General features: G+C 39.9%; 1 protein-coding gene across 1 annotated transcript; it reads left to right on the top strand.

Annotated features, from left to right (window-relative positions):
- Positions 1-1,682: 1,682 nt before the first annotated feature.
- On the top strand, positions 1,683-15,078 carry tm4sf5 (transmembrane 4 L six family member 5). Its single transcript, XM_012867656.3, has 5 exons — positions 1,683-2,036; positions 4,111-4,191; positions 5,819-5,958; positions 11,595-11,787; positions 14,773-15,078. The coding sequence occupies exons 1-5, from the start codon at positions 1,863-1,865 to the stop codon at positions 14,788-14,790; spliced, it is 606 nt and encodes a 201-aa protein (XP_012723110.2). The 5' UTR covers positions 1,683-1,862; the 3' UTR covers positions 14,791-15,078.
- Positions 15,079-15,444: the final 366 nt, after the last annotated feature.

Genomic DNA, 15,444 nt, shown 5'->3' with positions numbered 1-15,444 from the left:
CAGCTGACTCTCTCTCTTTTGTGGCTGTGTGTCAGAATTCAATCGGACATCAAATATTTCACCATGGCTGTAATATGGCACAGCACAGGGTCCCCAGTAGTTTAGCTGTACTATTGGGTGCCATTGTTCCTTGCTCTCCAGGTGCACCTTCTTAGATTTTATCCAAACCTGAGTAAGTTACGAAATAACAGAGCCGTAGGTATCATGTCGGTTAAAATGGGGGATTCACATGTAAAAATTTATCAAGGGAAAAGGGACTGATCAAACTCTCTTCTAATTTACGCTGGGACTCATGTGAGTTGGGATAAAGCCAGAAAACAATGATCTAAGCGTGAAAGACAAATTGTACGGTTTTAGCCAGGACTACATCTTTCCTTTCACTCTGCATCGTGTTTAGCTTCCCACGTGGCCGCTTACGGTTCCAAACATATCTAGTGACCACCGATCGTAGTTTAGACCAATACTGTTTAGGAGTGGACAGCGGTATCATCGAACTAACACCTGGGTGATAAATCCATTTTAATTAACATAACACGCCTGCGAAGGGAATTCTTAAATTTAGACCATCTTTCCAAGTCACTAGTTAACTTAGTTAAAGTTTTATCAAAGTCATGTTTTATTACATTTTGAATAGATCTCTGCCCGAATAAGTAAAATGCTGAACCACCAGGACCAAATGAGAACCCTGTACCTGTGTTTTAGAAAAAGAGGAAGTTATGAAAGTGCAACACTTATTTTATTTCACAGCAGTTTAGCTGACAGCTCAGGCTGTGAGTTACTCAATCTGTTCATCAGAGAGACAGCCTGGGGGAACATATTGTCGCTCTGTAGCGCAGACCTGCTACGCAATAACAAGATATTAACAAGCTGAACCACTTGCTAACGTCCCAGCCTCTCGTGACGCATTTAATGTTTCGTCACCATTACCGACTGTACATAAAGAGCAATTGTAGCTTTTAAAGAGCATAAAGCTATTAACTTTTGCATTCATTTCCGTTGGGAGATTTATTTTTTTAATAAAAAATATATATATAAAAAAAGGGATAAAAGCTCCAGATATGCAATGTCACAGCAGTAATATCCCAAAAGAGTCGAACATTTTCATGTTTGTATGGTTGAAATAGCACAACATTATAGAAGTGGTTACGGGTAAAAAAGAAAAAAAAGAGAAATAAACAGAGCAACAATATGTCAATAGTAACATTCCTACGATCAACAAATGCCTTTAGAGTCTTTACTGTTACTTGCTAAATGAATAATGATCAACTTGCAGCACTCCAGCGTAAATGTTTGCATTTGTGCAAATTCTTTGTCGATGATATATTTACAGTTTCTTAATTTACGTTTAAAGAGTTTTGTCTTTGTTGCATACTTTTCCCTTAGCAGACAATCACTTATTAAGACACAAAGCTCACATTGTGGGTGTGTGATGACCAGCAGATCGAACCACCTGAGAGACAAAACTACTCTCAGCGGGTATCAGAGGTTGTTGAGCAGCAAAATAACAGAGCCACCTCAAAAGCACGTGTGAATCCCATCGGCTTCACCTTCTTACTCGCCCATAAACATTAGCATCTTCATTTTCGATCCATGAACTGAGAGGCAGGTGACAGTATCTGATTAGGCAGAGGCAGCCACACCAGCTCTTGGCCTTTGTTCCCTCTCTCCTTCCTGCTGTAACCGTCACTGTTTGACTTTCACCTCGTCACAGCTCCAGCGGGGAGCTCCTGTCTCTCGTTCGCAACCCTTTTATGGTTTCACTCGATTCACCTCAACTTCCTTTCAGTTCGACGAGGGGTCCAGAGAAAGGAGAGCAGGCCAGTCTTTAGGCTGAGGAGCGGACAAAAACTAAAGTTGAGAGGATGTGTTGTACGGGAAAGTGCGCCCGGCTGGTGGGCCTGATACTGCTGCCGTCGGCCTTCATCTGCATGATCTCCAACCTGCTGCTCTTCTTTCCCAACGGCGAGAGCCTGGAAACGAACCAAATTTCCACGCAGGTCTGGCTCATGGGAGGGCTCATCGGGGGAGGCCTCTTTGTGAGTACCGCTGTGATATTTTTTTTACATAGAACTTTTTTTTTATTGGGTCGTTAACTCTTCCCTGTGTAAACTTGTAAATACAAATGTGTTGCTTTTATAGAGTTTTGTTGAGGAGCCTTATACAATAAAGAAGCACGTATTCCTTTAAGTAGAAGAGAAATTTGTCATTTCTTCCTCTTTCTTATTTCTTTTTTTTTATTTTGGGGGGAAAAATATTTTTTGTAGGAAAACCGCAATTTATTAATTCCTTAAATAATCACATAAGAGAATATAGAAAAAAAAAAACACATTTCAACAAACAGACTATAATAATAATTTGAAACGGGACCGTTCAGCCAGCCGAAACTCATACACAGAAAATTCAGGTTCAGGTGAACTATTCATAGGAAGAAATATCAACGCCAAATTTCAAATCAAAGTGTTTTCAAGCACATTTGCAATTTATTATAGTGAATGTTGTTAAAGATGACATTTCTTATATTTATTTTTGAGCAATAGCGACTTCACATTTGAAACAAAAATGCGAAAATCTCTATGATTTGTACCATCACTTCATAAAACGCTACAGGTCAGACTTAAAATAATTTAAAACAATAGCAAACGCTACATTCTTCTGTGTGTTTTTGTACGAAGACACTGCAGCACCCTTTTTCAACAAAACAAAGATTCCAGCCTTTAAAGCGTTATGTAAAAGTGAGACTAAAACTTATTGCATATATCATACATAATTTTATAGTTTAGTTTCATTTGGAAAATATATAATTAAAATTTGCAGAAATGTTTTTCACATCTATCACTTAGTCCATGTAATATAATATTTATGTATAATATGATCCCTCCCTTTTACAGAATAACCTTTGGATGTTGAACTGTCAAGCGGTGCTGCTAGCTTTGTACATTGTTCAAACTGTACCCAAGTAAATTGTTTAAAAAAAATAAAAATAATCACACTCACTAAGGAAATCCTTATTTGGAATGAATAAACAAATAAGTCCTGTTAAATATGTTTAATTTTTCTTAAATATTAGACTTTATTGAAGGAACTTGGGCAAAAGGAGTGTATATCTGACATGCCATCTGGTGGTTATATTTCACTAAACCTGGACAGGTTTCCTCACATCTGACTCTTAACACAGAGGAGTTCAGGGGAAGCACAAAAACTGCAATGTGGACCGAACCGAAACAAGTCACAGGACTCAGCTTGACCGTCGCTATAGGATGACAGCCGTATGTCTGGTTTGCTCCAGAGAGGGAGCTTTGCAGCAAGGCCACAAGTTTGACTTGAAAAAAAATTATCCAGAAGAATTTTTTTCGGTTTGGTCAGATGCATCTTTGCAAACTTTATTCCTCGAAACTATTTTATTATTATTGTTTAAGGTCAGTGCTACTAAACCCCCTGCAGAGAGTCTCAGGAGCCGCCAATTGTCTTTTTGAGGCTCGATATAAATGACGGCCGGCTGATATTTAGTTGTGTTGCTGCTTATAGAAGAGTATCGTTTGATCGCCTCCACGTCCGGTGGAAAATACCCACACAAACACATCAACACTATCTGAACATTTAGATCTTCGCCTTGATAATTCATAAATACCTTTGACCTCTGTGGGGGATTTTGGTCCATGTGATCATAACATCTGAAACAAAGACCGGGAAATTCAACCCCTTTTCCTTTACCACCTCTACCTGTTTGGATATCAGGTCCCAGTTACGTACGACCCGCTACAAATATTTGCTTAAAGAGATAAGAGCACACAGTCCTGTGCATTTACTGGGACCTGTTTGACGTCGGCATAAACTCTAGTCCCTGCCTTAAACCTTTTACCATAACAGTAGGGTATCAAGTCCTTCCTGTGACCTAAACCCAAACTTAAAAATGAGTTTTAATCGGAAAGCAAAGCCCTAAATGTGTGCAGTTTAACCTTTTAGTCCACAGTTAAAGAAGGCAACATCTGTATGCACGTTTAAAATATAATATAATACAATATTCAATACCCAACTTACATTTTAATTGCGCCAAATCCCCTCTTTTATTTGATAATAATGAGAGGTTTTTTGTCTTTTGTACCTTCACAGATGCTGTGCCCGAGCTGTTCGGCTATCAGGGCCGGGGGCAAGGGTTGTTGTGGGAAAGGCTGCTGTGGTAATCGCTGCAGGGTGAGTTGAGTCACTGGAAGAGGAGTCACAGTGGGTGTGATTGTGTGGGATGGTCTGATAATGAAGCTCAATAAAATTATACAACGTAAATACTATCAAGAAACTGCCACTTATGTGCTTAAAGGCACACGTTACCACTTATTTGCGCCTCTCAAGGCATTTTGTTGGGGTATTGTGTTTTACTAAATGAATTTTGAAGAACTGATACTGTTTAACTGACTTTTACACCCCTTCGCAGTATATCTCATAAATTACACTCTTATTAATAAAGTTGTGGAGCCATTGAGTCTGCAAAGTTAAGCCACAGTTTAAATCTGGACAGGGCTTTTGGTGTTTAACACACTGACTATTTTTAACCATGCAGTTCTTCTTCCACTATTGTTTGTTTCTTGAATATGTTCTGCTGATTGAAATGTAAAATAACGCTTTCAAATCAAAGATTTACTACTACTAACGACCCTTTGTACACAAAACAACAACAGCAAATAGCCTTTCCTATTCCAATTAGTCCCTGTTCTGAAAATTACATCACATTAAACAAGATGTAGGTATGAGAAAAAGAAAGTACACCTTCTTTTAAACGTAGCATTTCCACCCTCCAGAATCTCCACTTATTCATATCTAACCTAAAATGTATAAAAATGCACAACAATGTCCACATTGTAAATATTTATTCAACAAAAACGGCGGAAAATTAGAAAAACTGGGTGGTGGAAAAACAAAGAATAATAGCTCTTAGAAGCTCATTCAGTAGAAATCTGCTGCTGGGGGTAGGATCATTAACCTGTTGATGATCCAGACGGGTCCTTATCTGACTATAGAGTATCTTTCATGCAAAAGAGCTTATTGCAGACTCAATGACTGCAATAAGAACTGGTCTTTTGTTTGTAAAATGAGCCCAAATCATCACCCCTCCACCACCGTGCTAGTATGAGCCGTTTTGTGCTTGGCATTTCTGGGTGTTCATGGTGCACTGTTTTATGGGCATCATCTCAGACTCTTTTGCAGCTTCTCTAATCATTGCATGATCCGTCATTAAAGGGAATTTGCTGGAACACCCACTGCTGGCGAGATCGACAACTGTCTTACGTTTTCTACTGGAGGATAATCTTTCCTATTGTAGAAAAATGGACTCCAAATGATCGGAAAGTGGTCTTATTACCTTTCCCAGACTGTCCTTCCTGGCATTGTATAACAACACGTGTACACGCTGGAGATCACCTGGCTTTTATTGAGGCTGATTATGAGCAACTAATAAAATGCTTTTTGATAAGGAGTTTCTCCCTGCTACTTCCCCTCTTACATTCTGGGTAAGCAGCAAAAGGTCAGGTTAGTTTTTCCATAAACAACCTTTCCATTTGGGCATTTTGCTTTATGATAGTTGAAACTACGGTGTTTTTTTTTTTCTACACTTAACAGAAGATTTAAAAATCTGGGCTCGATTTTAATCAAGCCCAGATTTTTAGCGCATCCCGATCTGTCGAGCCCTAGAATGGAAAGAGGGTGTACTTACTTTCCTGTAAAGAAACCTGGTTGAATGTGACGTGTGTGCTCTATGTATTTGTGCACCGATTTCGCCACAACCAAATCAAAATCCAGTTGTTATAAAACGCCACGTCTCCTTCAGATGCTGAACTCAGTCTTGTCGTCTGCCTTCGGTCTCATCGGGGGGATCTACTGCACCAGCGTGGCCTCGGCCGGGATGGCGATAGGACCTAAGTGCTTGGTTAATGGAGAATGGGAGTATCCCTTTGAGAACACTGGCAGGTGAGTGATCTGCAACATCCTGCTGTCTCACATGCAATAACAACGATGACGTCTGCAAGATATAAATACATGTTTCCATTGGCAGTTCTTCCTTGTTCCTTTACCTCAGAGGTCTGATCGTTTGAGATCTACTACCCTTATCAGGAAGAGAACAGTTTCCGTTCTTGGAAGAAAAAAAAAACATCAGAAATGCAACAATCTTAACTTCCAGCAGGAGGCACAGCGAGCCAACCCTTTCTTTTTTCAAGTGGGAAACTCCAAAACAAACTGTATTTATTGCCGGCACTTGTTGCACAAATATGGAACTAAAAAAACAAAACAAACACAATCGCATTGCCTAACTCAGTTTCCATGAAGGCTCACAGGCCATTAAAGTATGAGTTAATAAAACTCTTATCCAGCAATAACATGATTGGCACTAGTGGTGAATTGCACAAGCAACTATGAATCTACCCACCTGATCAGGAGATTAAGGCTGTCAAACAGAAATGAGCACGTTGTAGACAGGAAGGAGGGCTGCCGGCTGTTCTGAAGACACCACTGTTCAGAGGGAGGGAACTAACTTTTATTGCACAATTCATGGAGGGATATTAAAACTCAACCTCCACTTGTGCTTCCTCCAGAAAATCCCAGTTTCCTCTTTCTTTGTTTCTGGTTTAGCCGGCAGAAGATCCTTCTCAGTGCACACGGTGACCCAGTGTTCCCCTCGATTATCAAAGGATGACATGAAAAAGAAGAACTGATTCTTCTTGATCACAAGGCATATTTTTGTCTGCAATGACTTGAGAAATGGAGACAAACTATGGAGACAAGATATGTTTCTGTAAGAGCTCCTCCAGTATTTTTGGGCACCCTAGAATGTGTTTAAAAAAAATGTAATCCTTGCTTTATTGCAGCAGCATCATATCACAATGAATGTTTTAGAAAAATTCAACCTTTAATTTGATTAAATTAATTCAGAATAAAATCAAGCAATTACAAGTGACCGATTTTAACAAAACCCCTGGAAACCAATCCTGCCACCTCCACAAAACTAAATGTAAATGGGGTAATTTTAATATTACAAGTTACTTTTTAATGTAGATAAGACTGTTTCACATATTTTACACACAAAACTTCTTTATGCCCTGGGGTACCAATATCTCCATTTCCCTTCACCACTCTTCAGTATAGAAAAGACAAGAGAACACCATGCCATTCAAGTCAGTCAGATGTATGCTGCTCGTCTAAATTTGCCCACATCTACGGTCAGAGCAACAATTTAAAAAGTTGGAACTCTGACAAACAAGGCTGGGCAAGGACGCAAGTTTATCCCAACGTTATGCATAATCAACAGGATGGCAAGAGAGGGAATAGTTAGCCAAAGTTGTTAGCGAATTGCAAAAGAGGGGCATCTTAGCATCACCAAGTCTCCATAGTAATCACCAGACTCCGTCTAAATGCAGGCTGGCCTATTGAGTCTTTACCATCACTCACCTAAACATTTGAAATTAGATGAGACCGAAGTCTCCAGGTGGGTCTGGCATAAAACAAAGAATGGAAATGAGGGTAAGCCCCTCTGTTAGGTATGGTGGAGGATCTGTGATGCTGTGGGTCTATTTCCTGTCCAAAGATCTGAGGGGAGCTCACTGGAGTGAATGGTTAACATGTTGTGAAATCAACCCTCCTCCGTGGATAAAATTGGTCGTCAGCCCTAAATATGATAGAAACCCTCTGAGGTCGTCTGGAGAGAGCAGAGCATTAAAGACCCAGGAGTCTGGGTGATCTAGAGAGACTGTGCAAACAGAAAAGGTCAAAAGTCCTTCTTTCTCTGTGCTCCAACTTTGTGAAATGTTATGGGAGAAGATTAAGTGCTTTCTAGTTGACAGCATGAAAACAGGGACACCATGAAGTCAAAGTATGTATTTGTTCAGAATTAAATGAGCATACGGCAACAAAAGATTTAGTCATTTAATGGGTTTTTGCATATCTTTACCAGCTTTACTAATAAGTGTGGTTCTGACAGAGAATCATGTATTTCTCCTATTTTAGCTTCCCTTCATTGGCTTCCTGTTAAATCAAGAATAGAATTTAAAATTCTCCTTCTAACGTATAAAGCCCTTAATAATCAAGCTCCATCATATATCAGAGCTCTGATTACCCCGTATGTTCCTAACAGAGCACTTCGCTCACAGACTGCAGGTCTGCTGGTGGTTCCTAGAGTCTCTAAAAGTAAAATGGGAGGCAGATCCTTTAGCTATCAGGCTCCTCTCCTGTGGAACCAACTCCTAGTTTTGGTCCGTGAGGCAGACACCCTGTCTACTTTTAAGATTAGGCTTAAAACTTTCCTTTTTAACAAAGCTTATAGTTAGAGTGGCTTATGTTACCCTGAGCTACCTCTATAGTTGTGCTGCTATAGGCTTAGGCTACTGGAGAACATCAGGGCCTATTTTTCTCACTCTACTGATTTCTACTGTTCTCCAGTTTTGCATTGTTTGTTGTTATTTCACCTTTTACCTTTTTGTTCTCTGTCATTTTTCTGTTCATAGTAGGTATACCTGGTCTGACGTTCTGTTAGCTGTGACATCATCCAGGGGGGCAGATCATCTGCCATTACCATATAACATTTATAGATCAATATGTGCTTCTGTCTCTGCTCTGCCTCGACCCAGTAGGTTGGGCAGATGACCGTTCACACTGAGCCTGGTTCTGCTGGAGGTTTTTCCTTCCCGTTAAAGGGGAGTTTTCCTCTCCACTGTTGCTTCATGCTTGCTCAGTATGAGGGATTGTTGCAAAGCAATGGACATTGCAGACGACTCTCCCTGTGCCTCTACGCTCTTTCATGAGGAGTGAATGCTGCTTGTCAAGACTTGATGCAATCTACTGGGTTTGCTTAGATAGGATTTTTTTTACCAATCTGTCTGGATGATATGATTGAATTTGAGTTTGTAAAGTGCCTTGAGATAACTTGTATCATGAATTGGCGCTATATAAATAAAATTGAATTGAATGGAATTGAAATATGAGAAGCAGTCTCTTTGACTGTCAGTTGATTTTAAAGATGAATTGATAATTGCCATTTTCTTTATATAAAGCCCTTTTGCCGTTTACTATTCAATGAATGATTTAAAAAAACATACCCAGGATACACATTAGAAGAATGTAATTTATTATTATATGACTTGTTATCAAATAATACAAATTATTCATTGATAGAACTTGTACATTTGTGACTCTTATAGAAAAAAAATGCTATTCAGTGTTATCAGTGTATAGAGAGCTGAACTTTGGTCAAACCCTTAAAAACACTGTTTGACTGGCCATAAACGAGCTGCAGTCAGGATCCTGGTACTTATGGTTGTGCACCTGGGTTACCTGCTAACGTTTTTTTTTTAATTAGGTTTTTTTGTTGTTTTTTTATTTATAATTTGTACAGTGACCTTGGCTTTAATGAAGGGGGCTTTTAACTAAAACTAATTATTATTATTTCTATCATTATTATCCTGGGGTGCTGAAGCGGCTGGAACTCATGGGGAAACAGGCAGAACTGCAGCATGCAGACACAGGGAACTTTTATCAGAAGAGGTCACCTGGCTGAGCACACAGGAACTGGTAGAAGCAGGACACATCGGACTAGACGAGATGAGAAGAGAGGTTCTGGCAGGGAAGAGTTGGCTGAGGCAGGTATAAGTAGACAGGTGCACAGGTGAGCCGAGTTGACTAATTTGTGGCAACAGGTGGAGCTGATCTAGAGCAGAGTGGTGGCTGGAGGGAGACTGAGCTGATTGGATGATGAATTTGAGATGAAGGCCAATTAAGAAAAGTCCAGAAAAAGTCCAAAACAAAACAAACGTCAAAATGTTACATTTTTAAGCACTAATACAGTTTACAGCATGGGGGGAAAATATTAAGGCTTAGAGTTGTCATGATATGTCTTGGATGAACCCGGACGCAGCACACACACACACAGAGCGTGGTGTTGGATTGACTGAAGACGAGCCGACGACGAGGAACAGACTAAGGTGGGCTTATGTAGGGAGCCTGGCAGGTGACGTGAATCCTGACTAATAGAGCAGTTCACGCGTGACGTCACGAGCTACATCCACGCTACATCCGGGTCCCGCTGGTAGGCAAAAACAGTACTGTTCTCGTCTACTTCCATGACAAAACGGGTGAATTAGAGCGTACTTTTAGTTGGTTTTTTGGAATCTAAACAATGCCTATGACTTGTTGTGCTCCCGGTTGCACACAGAGGCATTCCAAATCGTCGGATGTACGTTTCTTTCGTTTACCGAAGGACGAAGAAAGAAATGGATAATTTAAATAAAAACGATGCAGGCAGACAATCCCAATCGACTGTGGGAGCCATCATACCACGACAGAATTTGCAGTCTACACTTCATCTCCAGTAAATACAACTTAATTTTGCACTAGTCATTGTTCTACTTAAATAATTATATAAATAAAAAATAGGATATATACTTAAGTCAAGACGTAAACGTTCGTTTCGTAATAATATATGTACATGTACAATGTATGCAAATCCTCTTGCATGAGTCTGTGAAAAGGATTAATAGGACAAAAACACCAAAATAATCCTTAGTGAACAATGTTTTTTTAACCTACCGGTGGCGGGTCTTCCTCTTTGCTGAGGCGCCGTCTGTGTCCGACTCCGCTTTATGCTGTTACACAAACATGTCTGAACATGTCCCGATATAAAATAATTGTGGCCGCCCAGTGATTTCATGGCTTTCGTGCTCTCTCGTGTGTACTGGCGTGTTTACAAAGCAGATGTATATGTCGCCGTACGCAACCCTTGGCCAGCATTTCACAGACTCGCTCCGTCCCTTCAGGCTTTGCTGTGTGGATCTGGCAATCTGATACCCTCAACCATTGCTTTACTCTTATAACGATCTTGGGATACGTTATCTAAAGAACAAAAATACGCCGAGAACTTGTCGTTTCCTTTGTTTGCGTCCGTTATTGTGTTGTGCCTTTTGCCTACCAGTCCTGTGCACATGCGCGAAAACACGGATCAAAACAATGACAATGAACTGGTCTATTAATGTCCAACAGGTGTAACTAGTTGCTGAAGGAGCGGATGGTGAGCTAAGTGACAGGAGAAGGAGCCGAAAAACAACAGAGAAAAAGCTAGACAAAGACCCCCCCCCCACCCCCCCCTCAAAGCCGAACTCCGGACGGCCTAAAACAAACTCAAACTAACCTAACCTAACCAGGGTGGGCGGAGGGAGGCTCAGGATGGAGGGATAGACTCAAAACAAAAACAAACCTAACCAGAGTGAACCAAAAATAGAGAACACTGGCAAGCAGAGAGCGTAAAAAATGTAGACAAACAAAGAGCTCATGGAAACGCTGGGGGAACAGGAGGGCGTAAGGAAACGCCAAGATGAACACATCTCCTAATATGCCAAACTATTTCTCTGATTACTGTATTTTAGACATCAATGAAGGACAATTTTTCCTCATTTTTAGGTTTTTATTTTTATTGATTTATTTCCATTGATGTCCCTTGCACAACATTGTCTTCAAACCAACCCTTGCAACGCTTCCCTCCGCATCCCAACCCTCACCTGTTAAGCACATACTTGCACCAGTGTTATGTATCCTGAACGGTCCTCTGCTTTTCTCTTTCTCAGTGGGAACGGCAGCTACCTTGTAAACCAGACCATGTGGACAATCTGCGAGCGGCCTAAAGATATAGTACTGTGGCACGTCGTGCTGTTCTCCATACTGCTGGGAATGGGCGTGCTGCAGATTGTGCTCTGTGGCATCCAGGTGGTCAACGGCTGCATAGGATGCATCTGCGGCGACTGTCGGGACAGCAACGATGTAGGTGAAATCTGCACTGAAACAAAAGCCTTGAATAGGTTTGAAAGCACGTTAATGCATTTTTTTTTGCCATCTTCTTATCACTGAAAAACATTTCTGTGCATCAGAGGTGATAAAAGGTTTAATAGGGCGAGGACCATCAAAATACTTTTCATGTGTTTGTTTATTTGTAACAGTGAGTCAGGAGAGCTGCTGTGTTTCTTTGCTTCTGTCGTGATTCATTTTGAGTTCGAATCAAATCTGCTCTGAAGGGAAACAAGAAAAACAAAGAAAAAGGCTAATTTTGTGTGTGTTTATGAAAGAAAGTCAATGAAACGGTTGTTCAGGGGTTTTAGCAACTTGTTGTTCCACTAAGCAGGAAAAAAGACGCCAGAACTGCTGTGATTTACACAGAAGGACTACGAAACTCTGCTCTGAAAGTATGGGCCAGCATTTATCCTTTAAATGTCTAGTGAATGTAAACCTGTTAACAAATTAGTCTGTAGCAAATTAAATACGTCAGGGAGGAAATACATTGCAGAATACACTTTAACCTGTTGTCCAATTTTATTTTTTGAAGAGCTAACACAGCCTGTCAGCATAGCCCTAGATCAGATCTGAACAACTTTAAATTTGAATACGTACAAGTGTTCGATGATGACACTACCCAAAACAAATTACAGTTTAAGCATTATGTACACACACACAATCCATGCACATTATTCAGAAGAACAGTTCAGCAAACCACCACAACTACAAAAGCCGCCTAATAGGGAATATCAATAAAATAATTCAAAATAATGGGTGATATAAAATTTTATGAAAGCAATATACAGTTGAATTATATATATTTGTATTGAATGTTTGTCTCTATAATGATCAAAATTACCTGTCTGATAAAATTAATTAATTAATAAGCATTGGTAAAGTACTCGGGTAGAATGTGAGTCTCGTTTACAGGTACAAAATTACAAAGTATTAGAATTTCATTGATATTCAAACAGCACATAAACATATTAGCAACCTAGAGTTTTGTCTTTAAAAGTATGCAATTTAAATATGTTAGATAAGTAAATAAATAAATAAAACTTTAATTATGTTTGGTCAAAGTTGCTGCCCATTGACAAACAAGATTATGCGGCGCTTTTTTCAAGCAGACATTTTAACCCATCAGTACGTTTCAAAATGTATAAAATCTTGTTGAGTCCCTAAAATAACACTATTAAAAACAGGATTAGCATTGCCAGACAGCATAGCTTGTTTTGGCTCTAAACATCACATTTATTTGCCCCTAACTCCGCAATTTTGCAGTCATAACCTAAATAACATTCTGTGGCATTAATTTGTCAGAAATCAGATCAGAGACTGGTTCCCCACCCAAGTTCACTGGGTGCCAGTAACAAGGCTGAAGACTGTGGGACTCTGGGACTAGGCTAGCTACTATAAGCAACACAAGTCAATAACAACAAACTTCTTACCAGTTTAGACATTCAAACACTTTCACTTACACAGAGTGTTCGGTACTATCATAGAAGTGAATTCTGGAGTAAACAAACAGCTTTTTACTGCAACTACCACTGACCTATTCAGCAGCCATGTTGCATTTTGAGCTCGGGTTTAGCGAGGACCCTCCGGCAGTCTCAACATATTTTTTTCAACTTGTGAATTCTCTTTTCCAAATGCAAATACCACTTTCCTAAAACTGAAAAGAAGGAGAGTTTTAGCAACACTGTTTCCTGTAAAACAGTGTTGGCATTTGGAATGGATGTAGCCTGTTTTAGTTTTATCTTAAGCTCCAGCCAAGAGAAGTAGCTTTGGTATAATGCACTGAGCTGTACAGTTAACCTATACAAGCTTAAAAAGTCACAGTTCCCACACATTGACTTAAATGAAGACACAGATGTCCAGTATTTGGAGGGATGGGTGCTGATTTGGTTGGGATCACTCTGAGTTGTGATCCTACAGACCAAGTAGGGGTTGTAGAGATGATCTGACGATAGATTTTCTTTTTAAAGATTTTTTTTGTAGTAGAGGCTTTTATTCACAGCAAACAGACAGACAGAAAAAAAGACATGCACAGAACGGCCCAATGTTGGGTGTCTAACTTTGGACGGCTGTGTTGACAGCTAGCCTCCATACAGGGGGGGCCCTCTCTGCCGCTTCACCATGCACAACCCCACAGACATTAACTTTAACTTTAAAAAGGCTTGCTATTTTCATATAAGATTATAAGATTTAAGGAAAAAACTGCCTTTCTAAATATAAAAACAAATAATAATGGTCATATTGGCCGATTCTCTTTATGGTAATGTCCAGTTGACCCCAAAGTTTGTAAACTTCAGCCTGGGGCTGTTTTTACCATGAGTTGCGAGCAGTGCTGCTTTATGAGTCAGAAGCTGAAAAACTTACCAACCCCAAAATGACGGTGGCATGGGTCATATTTTGGTATGAACAAACTAATAAGGGTGTTTTTTTGTTTTTTTTTTGTGGGAGTTGTTGCTGTGCATTTTGAAAAGTGACATCTTTCATTGCATTCATAAACGAAGATTAAAACATTTTTCTGCTTCATTTTCATTACTATGAATGAAACTTACTCCGATATATATTAGCTCAAATACTGACAGATACTGGTAAACTATTGTGAAGAATTTCTTTCCATGCCACCAAATAATTCAAAGTAATTTTGTAACTTTGAAGAAACGCGTCAGAGCGAAGTCAAATATTGATCGCGTTCAGATGCACCTTCACAAACAAAGCGGTCTGCGCAGCTTCAAGATTAACAGTCACCTTCCGGCTCTCGCTGACATTAGTGTCCAAACCGTCACGTAGTGACGTGCTACAGTGGTGATCATGATCATGGACTGCCGACACATTCATGGGTGAACTCTACCATCAATGGTCTACACATTAACACCGACTCACATTTATTAACAGCTCTCAGGATGAACTGCAAACCTCCCTCCTGTCGACGGCTAAATTAAACCTGTGACTTTTGTGCCGTTGCAGAGTGACAGCGGTCTGTGAAGGTGAGGAAGACAATCCTGCTGAGACCGTCCGTCATCAGGAGAGAAACGCCCCTGGGAATGCTCTGATAACGCTGGGAATAAATGTGCTCAGATTTCTCTGCTGACGCCCTTTGATGATCGTCTGTCCTTTTTTTTTTTTTGATTGTTTCGTTTTGCAGAAAATGTTCTGCCTTTACTCCATTTTGTAAGTTTTGTTTTTCGTGGCCTTTCAGCGCCTCGTATGCATCGGTGGTTTGGTGGAAGATCATTACTGAACTCAATAAAGACTCCACATGTTAGAATCAAACGGTTTTGGTTTTAGCTTTGTACCTCAGTATTTATCAGTTGAATGTGATACACAAGAAGAAAAAAAAGAGTTAAAAATGCATCCGGTTGTTTTAGGCTGGTCTCATTAATGACAATTCTGATGGGACTTGAGCTCAGCTGTATTTAAAAATGTTATATAATTACCTGAGGCGCAGGATTCATAAAACACAACAAGGTTTACGTTAGATCAGGTTTCCTTTCAGAAGAATCCATTCACGAGTAACTTTGAAACTCAGCATGTCACGATACTAAGATATTTCAAGACTCCTCGCCAACAAATGAGCTGGACGTTTTTATCTTAAGATTCAGGATTAGGAGCTCCATCATCCAGTGGGAGACAAGAGTA

This window comes from Fundulus heteroclitus, chromosome 14 (assembly GCF_011125445.2).
Source record: "Fundulus heteroclitus isolate FHET01 chromosome 14, MU-UCD_Fhet_4.1, whole genome shotgun sequence".
Classification (NCBI taxonomy): domain Eukaryota; kingdom Metazoa; phylum Chordata; class Actinopteri; order Cyprinodontiformes; family Fundulidae; genus Fundulus; species Fundulus heteroclitus.
Note: the sequence above shows the minus strand (reverse complement) of the source record. Positions and strands in the feature narration are given on the sequence as shown.

Coding starts and splice junctions, on each gene's coding strand:
- tm4sf5 (XM_012867656.3), top strand. CDS start 1,863: ATGTGTTGTACGGGAAAGTGCGCCCGGCTGGTGGGCCTGATACTGCTG. Junction 2,037..4,110: donor TCATCGGGGGAGGCCTCTTT/GTGAGTACCGCT, acceptor GTACCTTCACAG/ATGCTGTGCCCGAGCTGTTC. Junction 5,959..11,594: donor CCCTTTGAGAACACTGGCAG/GTGAGTGATCTG, acceptor TCTCTTTCTCAG/TGGGAACGGCAGCTACCTTG.